Source organism: Eucyclogobius newberryi, unplaced genomic scaffold (genome assembly GCF_026437365.1).
Source record: "Eucyclogobius newberryi isolate DKJ021-1_F unplaced genomic scaffold, fEucNew1.0.hap1 SCAF_20, whole genome shotgun sequence".
Classification (NCBI taxonomy): domain Eukaryota; kingdom Metazoa; phylum Chordata; class Actinopteri; order Gobiiformes; family Gobiidae; genus Eucyclogobius; species Eucyclogobius newberryi.
This window is the reverse complement of record NW_027315835.1, coordinates 5,041,604-5,060,861: the sequence shown is the minus strand read 5'-3', so window position 1 is coordinate 5,060,861 and position 19,258 is coordinate 5,041,604. Positions and strand designations below refer to the sequence as shown.

The 19,258-nt window shown below is 42.1% G+C and overlaps 1 protein-coding gene across 1 annotated transcript in view; it reads left to right on the top strand.

The window, feature by feature from the left end:
- The window catches only part of pald1a (phosphatase domain containing paladin 1a), a 129,916-nt gene extending 111,540 nt beyond the window's left edge, over positions 1-18,376 (top strand). The window contains exon 20 of the mRNA XM_072455812.1: positions 18,168-18,376. Coding sequence (XP_072311913.1) covers positions 18,168-18,317 — 150 coding nt within the window. The 3' untranslated portion in view covers positions 18,318-18,376. The remainder of the gene's footprint in view (positions 1-18,167) is intronic.
- The last annotated feature ends 882 nt before the right edge of the window (positions 18,377-19,258 follow it).

Below are 19,258 nucleotides of genomic sequence, written 5' to 3'. Positions count from 1 at the left end.
CTCCAGAGCGACTTATATTATACAAGAGGGCGCTCTAGGCTTTAAGCGACGCAGAAGAAGAAGCTGCACTTCCTCTTCCTCTGGAGTTTGTGGACTTGTTTAGAAGTGACACAGAGGAAGAATAATTCAATGGATTTAGTGATCTGGGGTAAAACTGATGCTTTGCTAAACTTGTTAGCATGTTCTTTATGCTATAGTTATCTGAATAACTGTTCATATGTTACGTTAACATACCAGACACTTACCACAGTTCTGTCTGTGCCTCATGTAGCTGAAGGTGTTAGCGTTAGCATACGTCATGTAGCTGAAGGTGTTAGCGTTAGCATACGTCATGTAGCTGAAGGTGTTAGCGTTAGCATACGTCATGTAGCTGAAGGTGTTAGCGTTAGCATACGTCATGTAGCTGAAGGTGTTAGCGTTAGCATACGTCATGTAGCTGAAGGTGTTAGCGTTAGCATACGTCATGTAGCTGAAGGTGTTAGCGTTAGCATACGTACACCTATTCACCATGTTCTCTCATCTGTTATTATTTTAAACTGCATTTACAGATGAAATGTCTGTTCTTGGTCCTGGATTTTATCAAAAATGCGACTTATACATGCGTTCTCACTTCTGGCAAATTACCAGTACATCCGGGAACTTGTACCCGCCGCCATTTCGACCGGGTGACGCTTGCAACAGCTGGACAGCACGTCATTTTCTACGTCATACTGAGCGCGGCATAATGAGCTACGAATATTATAATTCTTTAGACAATGACGGCAGAAAAAGGTACATGACAAAGCTGTCATTCCTTGGTCTGATACCAGCGGAATGTCCCTACAGAATGCCGCAGGGTTTGTGGAAGGACAGCCCGACTGACTGGCCTGATTTGGATTGGCCCAGTATCTACGACTATTGGATTGAAAGCCCGGGAATTTTCACCCGGTTTCTGACTATCCAATACGCGAACATTGCATCCAAAAACAACGCAGTATTTTGGCATTTTGGTGAATATAGTAGCCGTGCGGTTGTAAAGTACTATGCCGCGCTCAGTATGACGTAGAAAATGACGTGCTGTCCAGCTGTTGCAAGCGTCACCCGGTCAAAATGGCGGCGGGTACAAGTTCCCGGATGTACTGGTAATTTGCCGGAAGTGAGAACGCATGTATATATGTTTTTATCTTCTCCATTATGCATTTTTTGACTGGTGCGACTTATACTCCAGAAAATACGGTATTCCTCCTCTCGTTTGTTGAAGCGTCGCGCACGTTTCTAGCGACACGACTTTTACAGAAACTGCTAAACGACGAGTTCCAATTTGCATTTTAATGTCCCCCCCGGACCGCGCCCCGGACCGCAAAGAGAAGAAGAAAAGAAGATTTGACTTAGGGGGAACTCGAAACAGTGCAAACAAATGGATAAAGAGAATAAACAGAATTGAAAACTGTTATTTCTCAGATGTTTCGCCGCGTCTGGTTCACAGTTCTTGAATTTGTTCTTAGGAATTGTCTCCTGTGTTGATCCCGTGACAAAAGATGATTTTGGGAACGACATAGAAATATTTAAAGGCACACTATGAAACTTTTCCAGTGGACAGTCGACCACCAGAGCAGTGGCAGAGAGTCCTCGTTTAATTGTACCAAGCCCTGACCGTAAACTTTAATGAGCTGTTAATCACGTTATAACAGCGTTTTCTCATCATTAGATTACGCAAAGTTGTATTTTTGATTGATTAGTTTTAATAATCCTGTGATGTCACTGCAGCTCCGAAAAGTCCTGTTACATTATAAAGAGTGACACATGTCCTCGTGGTGAAACGTCACTATGAAGGGGCGGGGCTTAGCAGCTCTGCAGTTTCGAATGGGAAGTCGATGGACCCGTGTCTATTATAGAGACGTTTTAGATCAATATTGCGGTTTACAATGAACAAAATGTAAAATAATGATCTTTTTGTTATGGTTTAAGTCAAAAAAATGCGGGAAAAACCCCCAAAACAGAAACATAACATACATTTTACATTACACCTTAAGGAAATTAATACCAAATTAGATTACATAAAAGGTAAAGCAATAACATTTCCATGGAGACGAACACGTACAAATAGTGAACCTTCATTTCTGTAATTTTTCATTTTTCTTCCATACTTTAGTGACAAAGAATGAAGTAAATGTTGCACAAATTGGACTACCAGTCTTCTTTAAATAGTTGTATTGCAGTACTTTAGAGAGTATATGGACTTCTGTGTTGTTATGTAAAACCTGATCACCCTGTTGTTTATTCCTGGACAAACACGTTCTGAAACGCTTGTATTTCCGTTCAGCGTTTCATATTCCAGCCTATTCCCTCAAATGTCATGCTCCCCATCAAAATGCAACCAAACTGCAGTTCTCCTCGTCTGAAAATGTGCAGTTAGATTGTTTTTCCTGAAATGGTCAAGCCCCGGCGACAAACACAACTGTGTGGCCATCTCTGATCACAAAGGACGAGGCTCACGGACAGTGCGCTTTACAGTGACAGGATTGGATTTGTCGAGTGCACAGCTGGAAACGACTGGACCATTCAGATGTGTCCAGGGTCTTTGTCGCTGCTGCGCCCGAGGGAGGTCTTATCTATCGCCCTGGTGACGGTCTATCTATCGCATCTATCGCCCTGGTGACGGTCTATCTATCGCCCTGGTGACGGTCTATCTATCGCCCTGGTGACGGTCTATCTATCGCCCTGGTGACGGTCATGTAATGTCCCCTGCAACCGTCCGAGTCGTCATGTGTCATCGGGTTTTGTTCTGGTCCTTCGCATGTTCTGAAATGTATTAGGAATCGTGTATTAGTTTAGTAGTTAGTGATTTCTTTTTTTTTTTTAAATATATGTATATGTATACTTTTATTTAATTTGTTTTAATGTACAAAAAAAAAATGGTAAAACCGACACACAGAGAACACGAAATAGAAAAAGGCAACAAAAGACATCCAACAAAAATGTCTCACTTGATCCGAAGTTTTTTTGTTTTATTATTATTATCATCTTATTTATTTTCTTTATTTTATTCCTCACTATGAGACCTGTCTATGAAATCAACGTTTCTGAATGATTAATTAGACATAAACGGCAAGATAAAAAAAAGCACTTTACATTTAGTATTTTTTATTTATTTATTTTTTTTCTAAAAATGTCACGGTTATCATTTATTTCATTTTTTTCATTTATTTCATTTATTTTATTCATTTATTTCATTTATTTCATTTATTTCATTTTATTCATATATTGGCGTTGTAGACAGTCCCAAAACACACAAGCCACAATTTGCATTTCTCTATGAATAACGTGCACTTTGACACGCCGTTATAAAATACCTCGGTGCATTTCTTGATGATATTTTGCGCCGCTTCTTTACGACGCGCTCCTTTGTTCCCATTCTTCATCCGTAACAACAAAATCTCCTCCGTTTTCCTGTTTTAAAGTTGGTTCCTTTCTGTAAACGGGCCGTGACTAAACTAGTCTCGAGCACACGCCCACAGCTGACTTTGATTGACAGCCCGTTTCCGCACGGTCTTCACGCTGAAGACGCCTCCCGAGTGTTCCAAAGGCGACGCTCCACACCCGAACGAAAAACAAAAATAACGTGTGTTCTCCGGGGATTCTTCAGACGTGGCCATCTCGTCGTCGACAGACATTTTGTTCTCACGCCGCGTCCAAACAACAGCTGCTACTTCACGCCGATCGAATTAGCAACAATTTCAGCGCAATTTCAGCGATCCAAGTCCAGTGAATACAGCGCTACGGTTTATAACGACACTGAAGACACGAGAAACTTCAACAACTTGATTTGTGGCCATTGATGATATGAATCCAAGTAAAGGTGCACTGTGTAACCTTTCCGGTGGACTGTCTGCCATTCGCTTGTGTCCATCGTGGTGTTGTTGTTGTTGTTGTTGTCAATTACAAACAGGAAGTGAAAATGAATACATAAAATGAATACAAGAAATACAAGAAGTAAAAGAAGTAAAATAAATAAAATACATAAAATACATAATATAAATAAAATAAAATAAATACAAATTAAACAGGGAAAGATGCAAGGGTAAAACCGTAAATTGGGATTCTCTGGCGTGGGCACAAAGATGATTCGCCAGTATAACGACCTGGTGAGTGAAAGACTCTGGGGACCGTAGGATCTGCCAAAAGGGCCTGAATTGAGTTTCTATTAAGACTGCAGGGTGAAGAAGATTAGTAATGAATGAATGAATGAATGAGCGAACACGTGTAAAGACTTAGAAGTACAAGTGTTTTCTAACTTGAACCGGCAGAAGAGAGGCAAGAGTCGTGTTAGTCTTTTTGTCCTAGTCTGAGACAGCTGAGTTATCGGGACATTAAACCGATAACGCATCGCAGTAGACCATTCTGGAGGTCCCGGCGTCTTGTTTCAAGTGGATGTTTCTGATTCTTGCACGTCTGCGTGAAGGAGAAAAGGCAGATTTTACGTGTGATTTTGAAGAACAAGACCTGGTCCAGAACAACTCCGAGGTCCCTGGTGCTTGTGGACTGACGGGATCAACGTACGTACGTGTACATATTAATCCATAACGTTATTGACACACAGGTAGAGAAGACACGGAGAGACTGTTTAGCCGATCAGAATGCAGAACACAATGCATGATGAAAATCCGCGAAGCAGCGAGACCGCGAAAAGTGAACCGCGATATATCGAGGGATCACTGTATTATGGATTTTTGAAGGGTTTATCTGATTGCAATTTTTCTGACCATAATCGCGATTAGATTTGCAATCAATTATTTATTTTATTTATTTTATTTATTTTATTTATTTTATTTATTTTATTTATTTTATTTATTTTATTTATTTTATTTCATTTTATTTCATTTTATTTCATTTTATTTCATTTTATTTCATTTTATTTTATTTATTTTATAGCGTCAAACACCCATTTTGAAGATGCACAACTCCAGTAGGGGGCGGTAATGTTACACTTAATGGACACCAACCGCCACGAAACACCAAAGAAGAAGAAGAAGTTAAATATACAGCCCCAGTAGGTGGCGGTACATGCACCTTGTCATTTGGCTGGAAAGTAACAGAAGAAAAAGAAAAACACAAACTAGAAAACAAAGGAAACACAATCACGACACGGATACGTTAAAATAAGAGTCCCATTAACGAAAATTGACCAAAAGACTATAGTTGGCATTTTTACGCCAAATTTGACAGGATATTTTACGTAAAGTTATTGCGCACGCTCACGGATTTATCGTCAGAATAAGAGACGGAGCTTCCTGTGTCACGTGTTTTTGTCTTTTTGTTCTTCCTGCGCTCGTCTCCGTGGGGAAGGGCATCGTTGTCACTCGAACTCGCTCACCGCTCCCTCCCGTGACCAGACCGCCGCCTTCTTATTCATCTCTTTTTTTTACCCTCAAACTTGTGCTTTTGTGTATTCATTATGGATAAATATTTTCTGAAGTCTCCTCAGACGATCGAGGTCAGTCTGAGCCGCTTATTCTTGTTTTCATCGTTCACGAAAAGTAGACATTTCTGAACTGAAAGGAGGAAGTGTTTATTTATGTGACGTGAGCGACAGATGAGGATTTAAAAGGAACATTTAGCAAGTATGACATCATTAAAATGGCAAAAAGAATACACATAGAGGACATAGAGTATAGATTAGGACCTAAAAGTGCCCCTGAGTGCTGCCCCGCGGTGGAGCGGTTAAGGCACAGCGCACGTATGCCGGGCTCTGAGTGCGAGTTCGGATCCCGACTCTTGACAGTTTGCCGTATGTCCTCCCTTCTCTCTCATCCCCCATTTCACACTTTCCTCTCCTGTCGAGTAAAGCTCTGCGGGCAACAAAATATGGCATCAGAGTGAGACGTCTCTCTTTGCTGGGCGCCGATTGTTTTTAAACTGTAACAATATGGTTTAAAGTGACAGGTTTTTATGTTTTTCTAAATTTGACTTTATTTGGTGTATTTATACCTATTGTACATATAAATAATAGTTTTACACCAGTCGAGCAGGTATTTGTGGAGAAAAGTTTGAAAAATGATGACAGGAAGTGACATCACACTAGGAAAACTCATTCAATCCAAGGTTTATTCAGAATTTACTCAAAATAAACACATTTTGTTTACTCTCTAAACATTAATTCAACAAAATAAAGTCGCTCTCATATATTTTTATTTGTCAAATAAAAAGGATTTTGGACATTGGATGAGTTTTGGCCCAGTGTTTGTTGGGTAATTTCCTACTGTGATGTCATAAAGTACAAACAGGTTAGCTATTAGCTAACATTAGCTATTCTGTGATAAAATGTTTCATAATTTTTTAGCAAAATTCAGAATATATATTAATCTGAACTTCATTTTAGTTCAATGAGTCGTCCGACCTGTAGGGGGCGCTTTACATCACACTAACTAAAAGCAAACAGAACAAGACAAAAAGCAAGAGCAAAAAGGCAAGGAAAAAGAGTATAGTCTGACATTTTGTGATTCTATTTAATCTCATTGTGAATTACGAGTGAAGAGCACGTTTGCCCCGCCCACTTGGTCCTTTCTCTCACGCCGATGTCGAACCGTGACAGGAACAACAACTGTCCGGGAGCGTCGCAGCTGTTCTCGCCCAACAGAATGCCTTTCCTCCGTCCAAAACCCTGATCATCCCGCCGTTTAGACCGCTGCGGATTCTGAAATGCGTCGGATTCTTGCCTCGGTTGTTCAAGATGATTCCGTTTATCCATAACTGCGATTATTCATGCTGCAGAACAGTAAAAGCATCGTCACCGCGAGAATTGCAAGAGACAAAACGAGCGCTTTCAGTTCAATGTGTCGCGTTGAAGTACTTTTCATGCGACGGTACGTTTTACTTTTTCGCTCGGAACGTTTGATTCCGTAAAGCCGGACGAGCAATGTCACCGATGTTTTGGCCACACCGTCAACCACTGGGACAAATCGTGAAATCCTGGCGTTTTCGTATTCTTAACGTGAACTCAAACTTTGAAAGAAACGGCGATATCTGTCGGAAGAAAAGCGCAATTGGATCCAAACACTGGCCCCGTTCTCTTTGTTCGCGGCGATCACTGTCCGTGTGCTTTGTTCTCTTATTCCCTGTGCACCCTCGCGTGGCACCCTCGCGTGGCTCCTTTGGGTGCCCTGATGCAAGTCGGTGAAAGCTTCCCCGCTGAGGACGTTCAAAGTCTTGCCGGGAGGGAACTCTGACATCACAGGGGGATTCTGTTTTAGGGATTTAACACAGGTTCTATCCCACCAAACTCAGTCATTATTAGAAAAAACAGGAGAAACTTCATTTAGACCAGGCATGTCCAAACTATGGCCCGGGGGCCAAATGCGGCCCTCAGACTAATTTTTGTTGGCCCTCTGGCTTCCTGCTAAGTTGGCCCAAGCAACAAAAAGTAGTAAATTTCACTGTAAAATTGATAAAATTCAAGCATTTTGATGTCTAATAGTAATGTTCCAATGTACCTTATTAAAGGTGTCGAATGCAACATTTCATTCGACAAAATGCGGCCCTCTGTAAAAAAAAAATTGGACTTTGATTTAGCAAATTTCCAAAACGGCAATTGCGATATTATGCATCTTTTCAGTATGTGGTCCATCTGGCTCCATGAATATTATGATATTTTGGCATATTTATCTCTGTAACATCCATATACTATAGGAGCTATAACTTGGCAATAGCATTTTCCCTTTAATTTTTGTCCGTTTTGAAAGAAATATCCAAAGGTTTCATCCACAAACGCTGAACTTTGTCATTATTAAGTGTCGGCGCCACAATCTTGTCATAATAAACGTACGGAACTGACAACGATCACTCTTTTAGTCTTCAGTTGACTGTTGCTGAACTTTGAACTGAACTCTGTGCCAGTTTTTGTGGTTTAAATTCACACAGGCCCAGCGAGTACAGAGAGCGCCCCCTAGCTGCGCTCGGGTAAAAGCGTACGTGTTCCCCTCCGCACGCACGCGGCAAAATCCAATCGATGAGTTTCCGCGGCGGCCGTGTCCCAGTTTCGGTCCAGCTCGTGTCGCAGAGCCAGAGGAGCGGTCGATATCGGGAGTCGAGAGGGTCGTGCGGCGCAAACGCTCGTGTCCAAACCGCACCGTGACGCCGGCGATCACACGGAGGCGGCGAGCGGCGGTCACATCGGAGGCGACTAAAGTGGGAGGGGCTAGTCCAGCAGCGCAAGGACGTAAAGCCAGGCAAAAAGGAAGTAAAGCCAGGCAACACAAGCAAAAAGTCTTTAAGGTTACTGCAGATTAAAATCCCCTACGATGATAACTTCAGTTAGGCCGCAGTTATTTTATTACTTGGTTTACGAATCCGCCGCACTTTGATTATTGATTTCTACAATATAAATAAATTATTATATTTTTTTTTTTATAAATTACTGCCGACAACGCAAAATAGCATTACATGAAATATAAAAAGCGGTATTAAGTCAAAAGATAAGAAAGATGACGCAATTTCTCGCCAAAATCCTTCAGCAGTAATTTATTTTGGAAAGCATTGTTGTGACGGCGCCGTCCCGTTTCCCTGTCTGCCGTGCGCCTTTATATCGCAAATATACATTTTCTCCAGCGCATTTTGCCGTGACTAAGGCTGCACACATTGAAGCGTCAGTTCTACCGATGCAAAACACGCTAAATCTACAGTTACACTCACCTGCACGCCGCGTGGTAATTATATTTATATTTCGTCTGCCTGTTCAAAATATTTCATTTAAAAATCCGTAAACCAAGTAATAAAATAACTGCGGCCTAACAAACATGTTGGCGTCAAACATTAAGATTCTGAGTTTAAATTGAAGTGTTGGACGACCATGATTTTGCCACTTCCACCTCTTTTATGACACTGTGGGACCTTCCTGGCCAAAGCAATAACATTTGTACTATACAAATATATAACAGACTTTGCTCCACAATATTCGCATTATTCAGCTTCAGTGTGTGACAGTTTTTTATGATTTTTCTCATTTCAACTTAAGCTGGTGTATTTATGCCTGTTGTAAATATAAATGATAGTTTTGCACGGATCAAGTAGGTATTTGTGGAGAAAAGTTAAAAAATCTGTAGAAAATGACAGTAAGTGAATTAGCATTAGGAAGATAAATTATAGGGGGCACCAACCTTTCTTTTTTTTTTTTTTTTTTTTCGTTAGCCACTTCCTGGTCAGTAGCTCACCTTTTCTTTGTAAATGAGGAGAGAAAATACACATTTTAGCTTTAACGAAAGTTGCAGTTCACTGTTTAAATAGTTCCGTTTTGTTGACCTAAACATGAATTAAACAAAATAAAGATGCTCTTATATATTTTTCAAATGTCAAATAAAAAAAACTTTAGATGAGTTTTGGCTCAGTGGTTGCTGGGTAATTTCCTAGTGTGATGTCATCAATTACAACCAGGAAATTAAATTATAAACCTAAATAATTCGCTATTCTGGGATACATTTTTTAAAATCATTTTTAGCAAAATTTAAAATATATTGAGGGTCTAACCTGTCAAGGCATTTACAACGATTTGTATTGAACAGCAAATGTAAAAAGTTGACATACGTGTATTTTATTTCATTTTGAGTGAACGTTGCTTCAACGATAGAATTACATGGGTTTTTTTTTCACTCCAATACTGATATTTTACCTCAGGTAAACTTTTCTGTCATTGTAAATATCCCAATTATAAAAGCTCAAACTGATTTACCAAGTCCAATTTTCTGTTTGAATAGATCATAAAATACTTTAAACTTAACATGCTCCTGAATCTGAACCATTACATCAAAATTAATATTTTTCAAATGTCAAAACCATTTGCTTTGCTTCACTTTTAAACTCAAATCCATTTTTCATACTTGTACAAGAAACTAGAAATTCAACATTTAAACCGTCAAAACACTTGAGATTTGGGTTAAAACGATCCCTGTGACCTTTTGTATCCATGAAATATGAATGTGGTTTTACACTGGAGCCGCAGTGACCCTGGACTCCTCCACACGTCCACCCCCAACATGGTGCTCCTCCTCTGGGAACAATGTGCTGAGTAAGGCCCTGATACATCCACTCTGCTCCAGCTGAGACGTGGGGAAAGCATTAGTCTGCGCTATCACTGACCGCCCACTCACTGGCCCCCGACGTCCACCGGCCCCCGACGGCCACCGGCCCCCGACGTCCACCGGCCCCCGACGGCCACCGGCCCCGACCTCCACCGGCCCCCGACCTCCACCAGCCCCCGGCGTTCAGCGCATTCGCTCACCTGACACATCCACTCTGCTCCAGCTGAGACGTGGGGAAAGCATTAGTCTGCGCTATCACTGACCGCCCACTCACTGGCCCCCGACGTCCACCGGCCCCCGACGGCCACCGGCCCCCGACGTCCACCGGCCCCCGACGGCCACCGGCCCCGACCTCCACCGGCCCCCGACCTCCACCAGCCCCCGGCGTTCAGCGCATTCGCTCAGAAGCACAAGAACAATCTGACACTTTAGCATTTTACAAAATGTTCTCCACATTTATTTTTCCTGCCCAAGTAAAAAAGATCTGGTCTTTTCCCTCAACTGGATTTAATAAAAGGTTTGGTTCAGTTTCAGATTTGACGCTCAGCCTGTTCCACATCGCTCAAAGGGCAAAAGAACAATACACTTTTATTTATATTTCAGAATGTTTTTTAATGTTAGTATTTTTTTAATACTTTTTTCCAATATTATTTTACTTTAAAAAAAAAAGATCAGAGGGTAAAACAATAATAATTATAGTAGTAAATATAATAACGGGCTCAATATAACAAAACATAAATATTACGGCATAAAAAGTTCAATGTTCAAGTTTATCAAATATGTTTAAGATTTTACAAAAATGTTTACCTTTTTTCTACCAGTTTGACCATTTTGTTAAAGTCTATAATTGTACTTCCTGATTGGACATGAGCACAAATATGACATGGCTCCAGTTCGCCTCAGTCGGTCCCTCATCTGCCTGAAGAGTGGGTCCAGTTCGCCTCAGACGGTCCCTCTTCTGCCTGAAGAGTGGGTCCAGCTCGACTCAGACGGTCCCTCATCTGCCTGAAGAGTGGCTCCAGTTCGCCTCAGTCGGTCCCTCATCTGCCTGAAGAGTGGGTCCAGTTCGACTCAGACGGTCCCTCTTCTGCCTGAAGAGTGGGTCCAGCTCCAGTCTCCTCGTGTCCGTCTGTCCGTCTGTGAGAGTCGGATCTCTCCTTCACTGGAACTCCTCCAGGTTTCTACGCTTTTTTCCCAAAGAGGTTTTTTTTTTGTAGTTTTTCCTGGCCGAGAAGGAGAGTCTAAGGACAGAGGACCCTGGGACATCGTCCCTCGCCACCACAGACATTGTCTGACTTCATCGCCACCACAGACATTGTTGATTCATTTCTCCCTGTGGCCCTCAGAGGCAACTGTTGTTGTGATTTTGGGCCTTACAAAAATAAATTGATTTGATTTGATTTGATTTGATTTTGATTTGATTTGACATAGATGAGGTTTTTTTCTGAAATTCCATGAAACCGTATTGTAAACAATCTTCAAAATCCATATCAATTAAACAATAGTTATTATTCAACACAATATTGTTAAATTGCATCTATATTTTCTATGGAATGTCGCACGCTGATGACATTACAGAGGGATTTTAGAACTGGCCTTTACTCCCTGTCATTTTCAACTTTGTTTTGTCTGTTTTCTTCACAAACCGCGACTCGACCGATGTGAAACTGTGATTAATATATATATATTATATATATTCACCACTGGGACAAAGATGTCTTGAAAACATGTTGTTTATATCCTAATTATATTTGAATCACACATTTTCATATTCTACACATTTTATTTTGCATGCCCGTATTTTATGTGAGCATTTAGCACAGGCTATACTATTCACTATTATCATTTCTTATTATTATTTTATTTATTATTATCATTATTATTTTATTTATTATTCTATTATTATTATTTTATTTATTATTATTATTTTATTTATTATTATTATTATTGTTTTATTTATTAGGCCCGAGCACCGCAAGCTCGCAAGAGGCCTATTAGTTCCGTAAGGCCGTGCAAAGCTCGTGCAAAAGTGCAAATAAGAGCTGTGGTCGTACTAATCGAACAAGCTAAAACTAAAAAAAATCCTTTGTTTTGAACGGTGAAAAGTCATAAATAGAACAAAATAAGAAGTTATTGCATAAAACTTACCACAACTGCTGGATTAAAGTGTCATAATATGTTGCATTTGTGTCGGTCCCTGAATTATGACGATTGGCGGTTTTGTTTGATATTTGGCGGTTCTTTTCGTTTCTCCCGCCACAAAACTAAAATCCTCTACAAACTCCAAAACCACATGGAAAATTCACGCTTTCGTCGTTGTGGTCTTGTGTTTACGCTTTTTGGCACAATGGCGGCGTGTTCGGGTCGTTAATCACGCTATCAAACCGCACGTCGCTTCTGGCTTTGTTCGAGCGTTCGACAAACTTCTGCTCGGTTCCAGTTTCAAAAAGTAAAACCCACGTGAAATGAGAGTCTGGCCATTTGAAAACACAACGCTCTGCTCGCTGTACAAACTGTTCCCGCTCTAAGCCTCGCGCACGTCAGATGCATTTAAATCAAAATCATTGTTCCGGATGTAACCGCAGTTCTGTGATGCTGTTCTGGTCATTGAGGTGGATCTGGAAGTATGAAAACGCCACGTAAAAAGCTCTGTCAGGAGAATCAAAAACGTACTTCGAGTTGTGTTTAGCTTCATTTGCGCTAGTTTCTTTAATCCTGTTTATGAGGTCCTCTCCCTCAAAAACAACGGGGTTCAAGTTTCCCACGTCAAAGATGGAGATCTGAAGGGCCTCGAGTGACGTTTGTAAGGAATGTGTTTGCCCTCAAATCACGTTCAATACGACAGGTTTGGACCTCGCATTGAACTGAAATGCAGTTCAGGTGAATGTCTTTTACATTTAGCTAAAAAATATACACGTTTTATCCAAGAATAGCACATTTTTTAAGGTTAACACTTTGTCAAAACTCATCTAAAGTCACAAGTGAGAGCGACTTTATTTTGTTTAATTCATGTTTAGAGTCAAAAAAGTAGTTTTTTGTATAAATTCTGCATAAACTTTGACTGGAATGAAAGTCCCTGGTGTGATGTCACTTCCTGTAATCATTTTCTACGGATTTTTCAACTTTTCTCAACAAACAGCTGCTTGATTGGTAAAAAAAACCCAAGTGATTTATATTTACAACGGGTACAAACACACCAAATAATCTTAAACCTTCAAAACCTGTCGTAGGCTCTTTTAAAAGGTAAAATGTTACTTCTCCTTTAAGTCCCTGTGATGGTTCAATATGTATTTTCTCATTTGAAGTCTCTGGGCGGAAAACCAGCCGCTCCTGGAAAAGCCTGACCTTTTCTGTTTTATATCTGTGTTATATGTTTTGTATACTGTACGTGACGATACCCTTAATTCAACTGTAATAACTGACATTGGCGCTAATCCATGTAGCGCTAACATCAAACCATGAAGAGGGAAACGTGCCGCGGACTTGGAGGAAACAAGCGTTTAGATCTAACAATGTTCATCGTTTAAAGCTCTAAAACGTGTCATGCCAAAGCAAAGGTGCTAAAGAGGTTTTTTAAAGGTCTAAACCAGGTCTAAACCAGGTCTAAACCAGGACTAAACCAGGTCTAAACCAGGTCTAAACCAGGTCTAAACCAGGACTAAACCAGGACTAAACCAGGTCTAAACCAGGACTAAACCAGGTCTAAACCAGGTCTAAACCAGGTCTAACCAGGACTAAACCAGGTCTAAACCAGGTCTAAATCCGGTCTAAACCAGGACTAAACCAGGACTAAACCAGGTCTAAACCAGGTCTAAACCAGGTCTAAATCAGGTCTATACCAGGTCTATACCAGGTCTAAACCAGGTCTAAACCAGGTCTAAACCAGGTCTAAATCCGGTCTAAACCAGGACTTAACCAGGTCTAAACCAGGTCTAAAACAGGACTAAAATAGGACTAAAACAGGACTAAAACAGGACTAAAACAGGTCCAAATAAGGACTAAACAAGGACCAAACAAGGTCTAAACAAGGACTAAACCAGGACTAAACCAGGACTAACCCAGGACTAAACCAGGTCTAAACCAGGTCTAAACCAGGTCTAAACCAGGTCTAAACCAGGTCTAAACCAAGTCTAAACCAGGACTAACCCAGGACTAAACCAGGTCTAAACCAGGTCTAAACCAGGTCTAAACCAGGTCTAAACCAAGTCTAAACCAAGTCTAAACCAGGACTAACCCAGGACTAAACCAGGTCTAAACCAGGTCTAAATCCGGTCTAAACCAGGACTAAACCAGGACTAAACCAGGTCTAAACCAGGTCTAAACCAGGTCTAAACCAGGTCTAAACCAGGTCTAAACCAAGTCTAAACCAAGTCTAAACCAGGACTAACCCAGGACTAAACCAGGTCTAAATCCGGTCTAAACCAGGACTTAACCAGGACTAAACCAGGACTTAACCAGGACTAAACCAGGACTAAACCAGGACTAAACCAGGACTAAACATAACTCTTTGTACTTCTACCACTTCAATTCCACCGCCACAACTTCTACTTCAGGGTTTTTCTTCTGAGTTCCACACAGTAAATGCTTCAACCCGCTGCCTCTGCTGAAGCTCTCCGTGAAACCTGTGGCGTCTGAGCTTTTCTCCCGCGACCCGACCGTTACCGTAGACACGAGAGCGTCGCGGGAATCACATTAACGTCATAAAAGTCACAAACGTTCTCTTCATCTCTGCGACCGCCTGCGAACTCTGAGCGTCTTTAACGGTGCAGTTTGTCCTCCGTACTCAACGCGTCGCCTGGTCCGCGGGCGTTTACGTCGTTATCGTCTCTGCTGAGGGTCTCGCCGCCCGGTTCACCGATGTCATCGCTTTGCCTGGAGTGTTCCATCGTGTGGCATTAAACTCGTCTAACTCACATTTAGAAAAACAGCTTTATTTTCTAACTTTATTCCCTTATTTCTCTTGTGTTCGCTCTGGTCCTGCCTGTTTTATTTTTATTATTATTATTATATATTATTTTTTGGGTTATTGTTGAAAAAGAAAAAATACTTCTAAAACATTTTTGCGTCTCACCTGGAATTTGGCCTGTTGGCGTCAACCTGCTCGTTTCCACGGAGATAGAGACCATTAAATACCACCATATTGTGAAACGTTATTGACCTTTTTCGGCCCGCCCACTTAAACACGCCCAAAAGTAGATCGATTTGTGTAAAACGTCCAATGTTCACGTGACCAACGATTCCCCGGGTCCGAAAACGTCTTTTTAGTCCGTGTAGAACTTGTTTTCTTTCGGATTACGTGGAGTGACATCCGGAATAAGGTGAACGAGCAATGCAATAACGGCGCCATGGCGATCCAAAGCGATGTGCTAGCTTGGCGCGCTACACACCGCAGAGAGACAACCGGATCAGAGCGCAGACTCAGAGTGGAAACAGGACCGCACAAAGCCGTCATAATAAACACAACTCCTCACTAAACGCCGACTTAATCTTGTGATAAACCGCGCAGACTTGTACGTGGAGCCGTGAGCTAGCGCACCTTAGCATCGGCCGTCGTGTCCGTCGTCTTGTCTGTCGTCGCATGGCATAAACACCAAAGATATTAGTTTTATTAGCAAATATTAGCGTGTGTAACGTTTCTAACATCAGACAAATCCAGCATGTTCCATAAGGAGACGTTGGAACGCGACGTAGCGGCCGAACGAGCTAACGATGAACCGAAAGCAGCTTCTCGTTAGCTCTAGCTTTAGCCACGTCTCACAGCCACAAACGCTGGACGTTACCAAACATCAACAAGAACGGCAAGTGTAATTCAAATGCGATTACGTTTTTATTTATCGGGAAAACACAAGTTATGTTTGAAAAGCTCCGAGACAAACCGGTCCAGAGGATTAAAGCCCGATTGTGTTGACGTCAATATTCATCTTCTTCTTTTCGTCTGTTTAATCGATAAAAAACAACCGACATAAAAATCGCCCTTTGCACACAGAACCATCCATGTTCACATCCGGGCTCTGATTGGCCGTCTTTGGCTCGACACGTTGGATATTCGTACATGTTTCTGCTTTTGTGGCTCTGACCTCGGGGTGCAAACTGCAGATCAGCCCCTGACAGTGCAGTGGTGTGTTCAGGGGCCTTTGCTCAGCACCCTGAATAGCAATCGTCCGTATATGGATCAATACTAAAGGTTGAGACGTCCCGACCAAACATAAGGATGTCTGCAGGGCAAATTTCACAAGCTGTGACTGATGGAGCTGTGAAAGTCTGTGAGGTCCAGGCCTCTGCGAGATCCAGGCCTCTGCGAGGTCCAAGGTCCAGGCCTCTGCGAGGTCCAAGGTCCAGGCCTCTGCGAGGTCCAGGCCTCTGCGAGGTCCAAGGTCCAGGCCTCTGCGAGGTCCAGGCGTATGTGCTCTGCCTTTATGCGTCTGCTTTGTGTTCGGAGCAGGATTTTTGTGGTTGTCCTTAACCCAGGGTTAGTCTCCAAAACGGGCCTAAACCAGGTCTGAACCAGGTCTAAACCAGGACTAAACCAGGTCTAAACCAGGTCCAAACCAGGTCTAAACCAGGACTAAACCAGGTCCAAACCAGGTCCAAACCAGGTCCAAACCAGGTCTGCTCCAGGTATCCTCGACCTCCTTCCAGATGTTTCGCAGTAACATCTGTTTCTTTAACGTTTTCGACGGTCACACATTCGTCAGCGGCGGCCTCCGAGCGCTAACGAGCCTGACTCAGCAGGAGCCCCCGGGGGCCCCGCTTTCCGGGAACCCTCAAACCCACTTCAAAGTCCAAATGGCGGATTGTTCCAGGATCCTGAGCTGAGACCGTCCCGGCCGATAACGACACGCGGCGTCCAAGCCTTTGACGCTGAGTTTAGGACAGACTCATATAATCATAATAATCAGTTTATCAGATAAAAAAAACAAACACACAAGACAAAAAAAAAAAGACGAGGGCGGGGCCAGAGAAAATTCTATGTTTTTTGTTTTAGTCGCAGTATTTTTTACTTTTTTCTTTATTTATTTTCTTCTCTTTACTGCGTTTTTTGCCTGTTCTATTGTTTTGAAGTGGTTGTTTTGCACATGTATTTTCCTTCTTAAAACTTCAAAATAAGGCATAAAGAATAAGTACAATGTCTCTTTTATGAGATTGGGAAAAAATCTGCTTTTTCAAGAACATTTACAGTTAAAACGTGTCTTGAGCCGAAGGTAAACGGCAATTTCAAGGGCCAATGACTCAATCGTCTTTAACAATGACGTATTCTATTTAATCTCCCGACAATAATGACACAATAACGCCACATGAAGCCTTTATACACTTATACACAGACTTTAGATGAAAACACCTCATCCAAATCATTATGTCCGGGGTTACAGGGCGAAAAAAAAACAGTAGCTTCTTGCATTCTCCGGACCACGGCTCGGCAGCCAATCAGAGCCAAGCACACTCATTTCGTCGACCAATCAGCGCGTAGCATGCACATTTTCACTTGTAAACAGTAATGGCGGACTATTGTCAAATGCTTCTCGGCCCCGATTTAATGATAATGATAATATTCCCTTTTTTTCCAAGATTGTTTTAATAAAATGGCTGTCCACATTTTAAAACACCTCGTCCAAAATACGGAAAGACGTGTCTCTGTCTAAAAGCCTCATCGTTCGCGTTTAATTGTAATAATCACCAAACATGTACCAACAAAGACCAAACCGTTTCTCTCTCGTTTTCCGTCAAATCGACCAGAGCGTTTTGTTTGTTGTTGTTTTTCTTTACGTCACAAAAACCCGAGACGCTCGAAGAGTTCGCGGTCGGTTTTGTCGTTAAAATTCAGCTGAAAGAGCGTGACGGGCGTATTCTCCCTCCTAAAATACCGTAATATATTGATTAGTGGAAAACTGGCTCGCGCTTCATCTGAGAGCGAGACGTTGGCGCCTTTTTCAGCCCAAACCGCACAGAGAAGCCATTGATTCCTCTCCTCCTTTACAATAATCCACTGTTCCATCTCACCTCCCCCTGGATCCGAGCGCTGTTCCCACGTCGGCCCCGCCCTCAACCCCCCCCCCCCCCCCCCGCTGATTCTCCTCCCTAAAACGTGCGTGTGTTTTTGTTTGTTTTTGTCGCCCGCAGGTGGCGTCCCGAGCCGGGGTTTACGACGTCCTCGATCGCCTGGGCTTCTCGGAGTTCGAGAGCCCCCGGGACTCGCCGCTGGCCCGGCTGCGTCACCGGTGGCGACGGCAGGAAGTCGCGCCGCTTCCTGTGAGAGGCCAGTTCATCTGAGAAGAGGGGGAGGGGGAACGAGACGGACTCACTACGTTTACGAAAGCGACGGGATTCGAATTGCATTTTCGCCCCCAAAACCTGTCGGAGCGGAACCTTGGAACGGATCCGGCGCAAAGTACGTTGGATGCTAGTAGTTTAGCGTTAGCGCCAAAACGTTGTGGCGATAATTGACAATAAAAAGCGCTCTCAAACGTTCAGTACAATAGATAACTCATTTACGTCGAGCAAATGGTGCAGTATTTCTTTGTTAAATAAAATACGAACTACCGTATTTTCCAGAGTATAAGTCGCACTGGAGTATAAGTCGCACCAACCCAAAAAAATGCATAATAGAGAAGAAAAAAACATGGATAAGTTGCACTGGAGTATGAAATGCAGTTGCAAGTGTGAAAATAAGAAATAATATCACATATAAGTCCCTCCGGAGAAAAACGATGAAAAAATGTCCGACTTATAGTCCGGAAAATACGGTACATCCATTTTAATCATCAAAACGTCAAAGAAACGTTGCTCGTGTAAACCGGGACGACCGCATCGAAACTGGGAATAAACCCGGTAAATAAACACGGATGGATAATAAAGTTGACGTCGTATCACCAAATTTAGCGTTTTTAAGTTTTTTACGTTCGCTTTGACATATGACTTCTACTGCGCTGAAATGTTTCGCTTGTAAACGTAGTGTGTTCTAACGACAAGAGTCCATGTCTTCGCAGCCCATCGTCCAAGTGAGTTTGAGTTTGACATGTTGTTGTTGCTGGAAAGACTGTGAGTTGTTACAAATGAGATCAAATCAGTCTAAAAAACATGTTAATAATAGACATTTTCACTTTTTAAATGCCACACGTGCTTAGTTTTGGCTCTCGTCACAAAAATAAGTATTAATTTTGGCCCGGGGGAAAGGTTTGGGCACCCTTGGTTTAATTTTAAATATTTTTTCT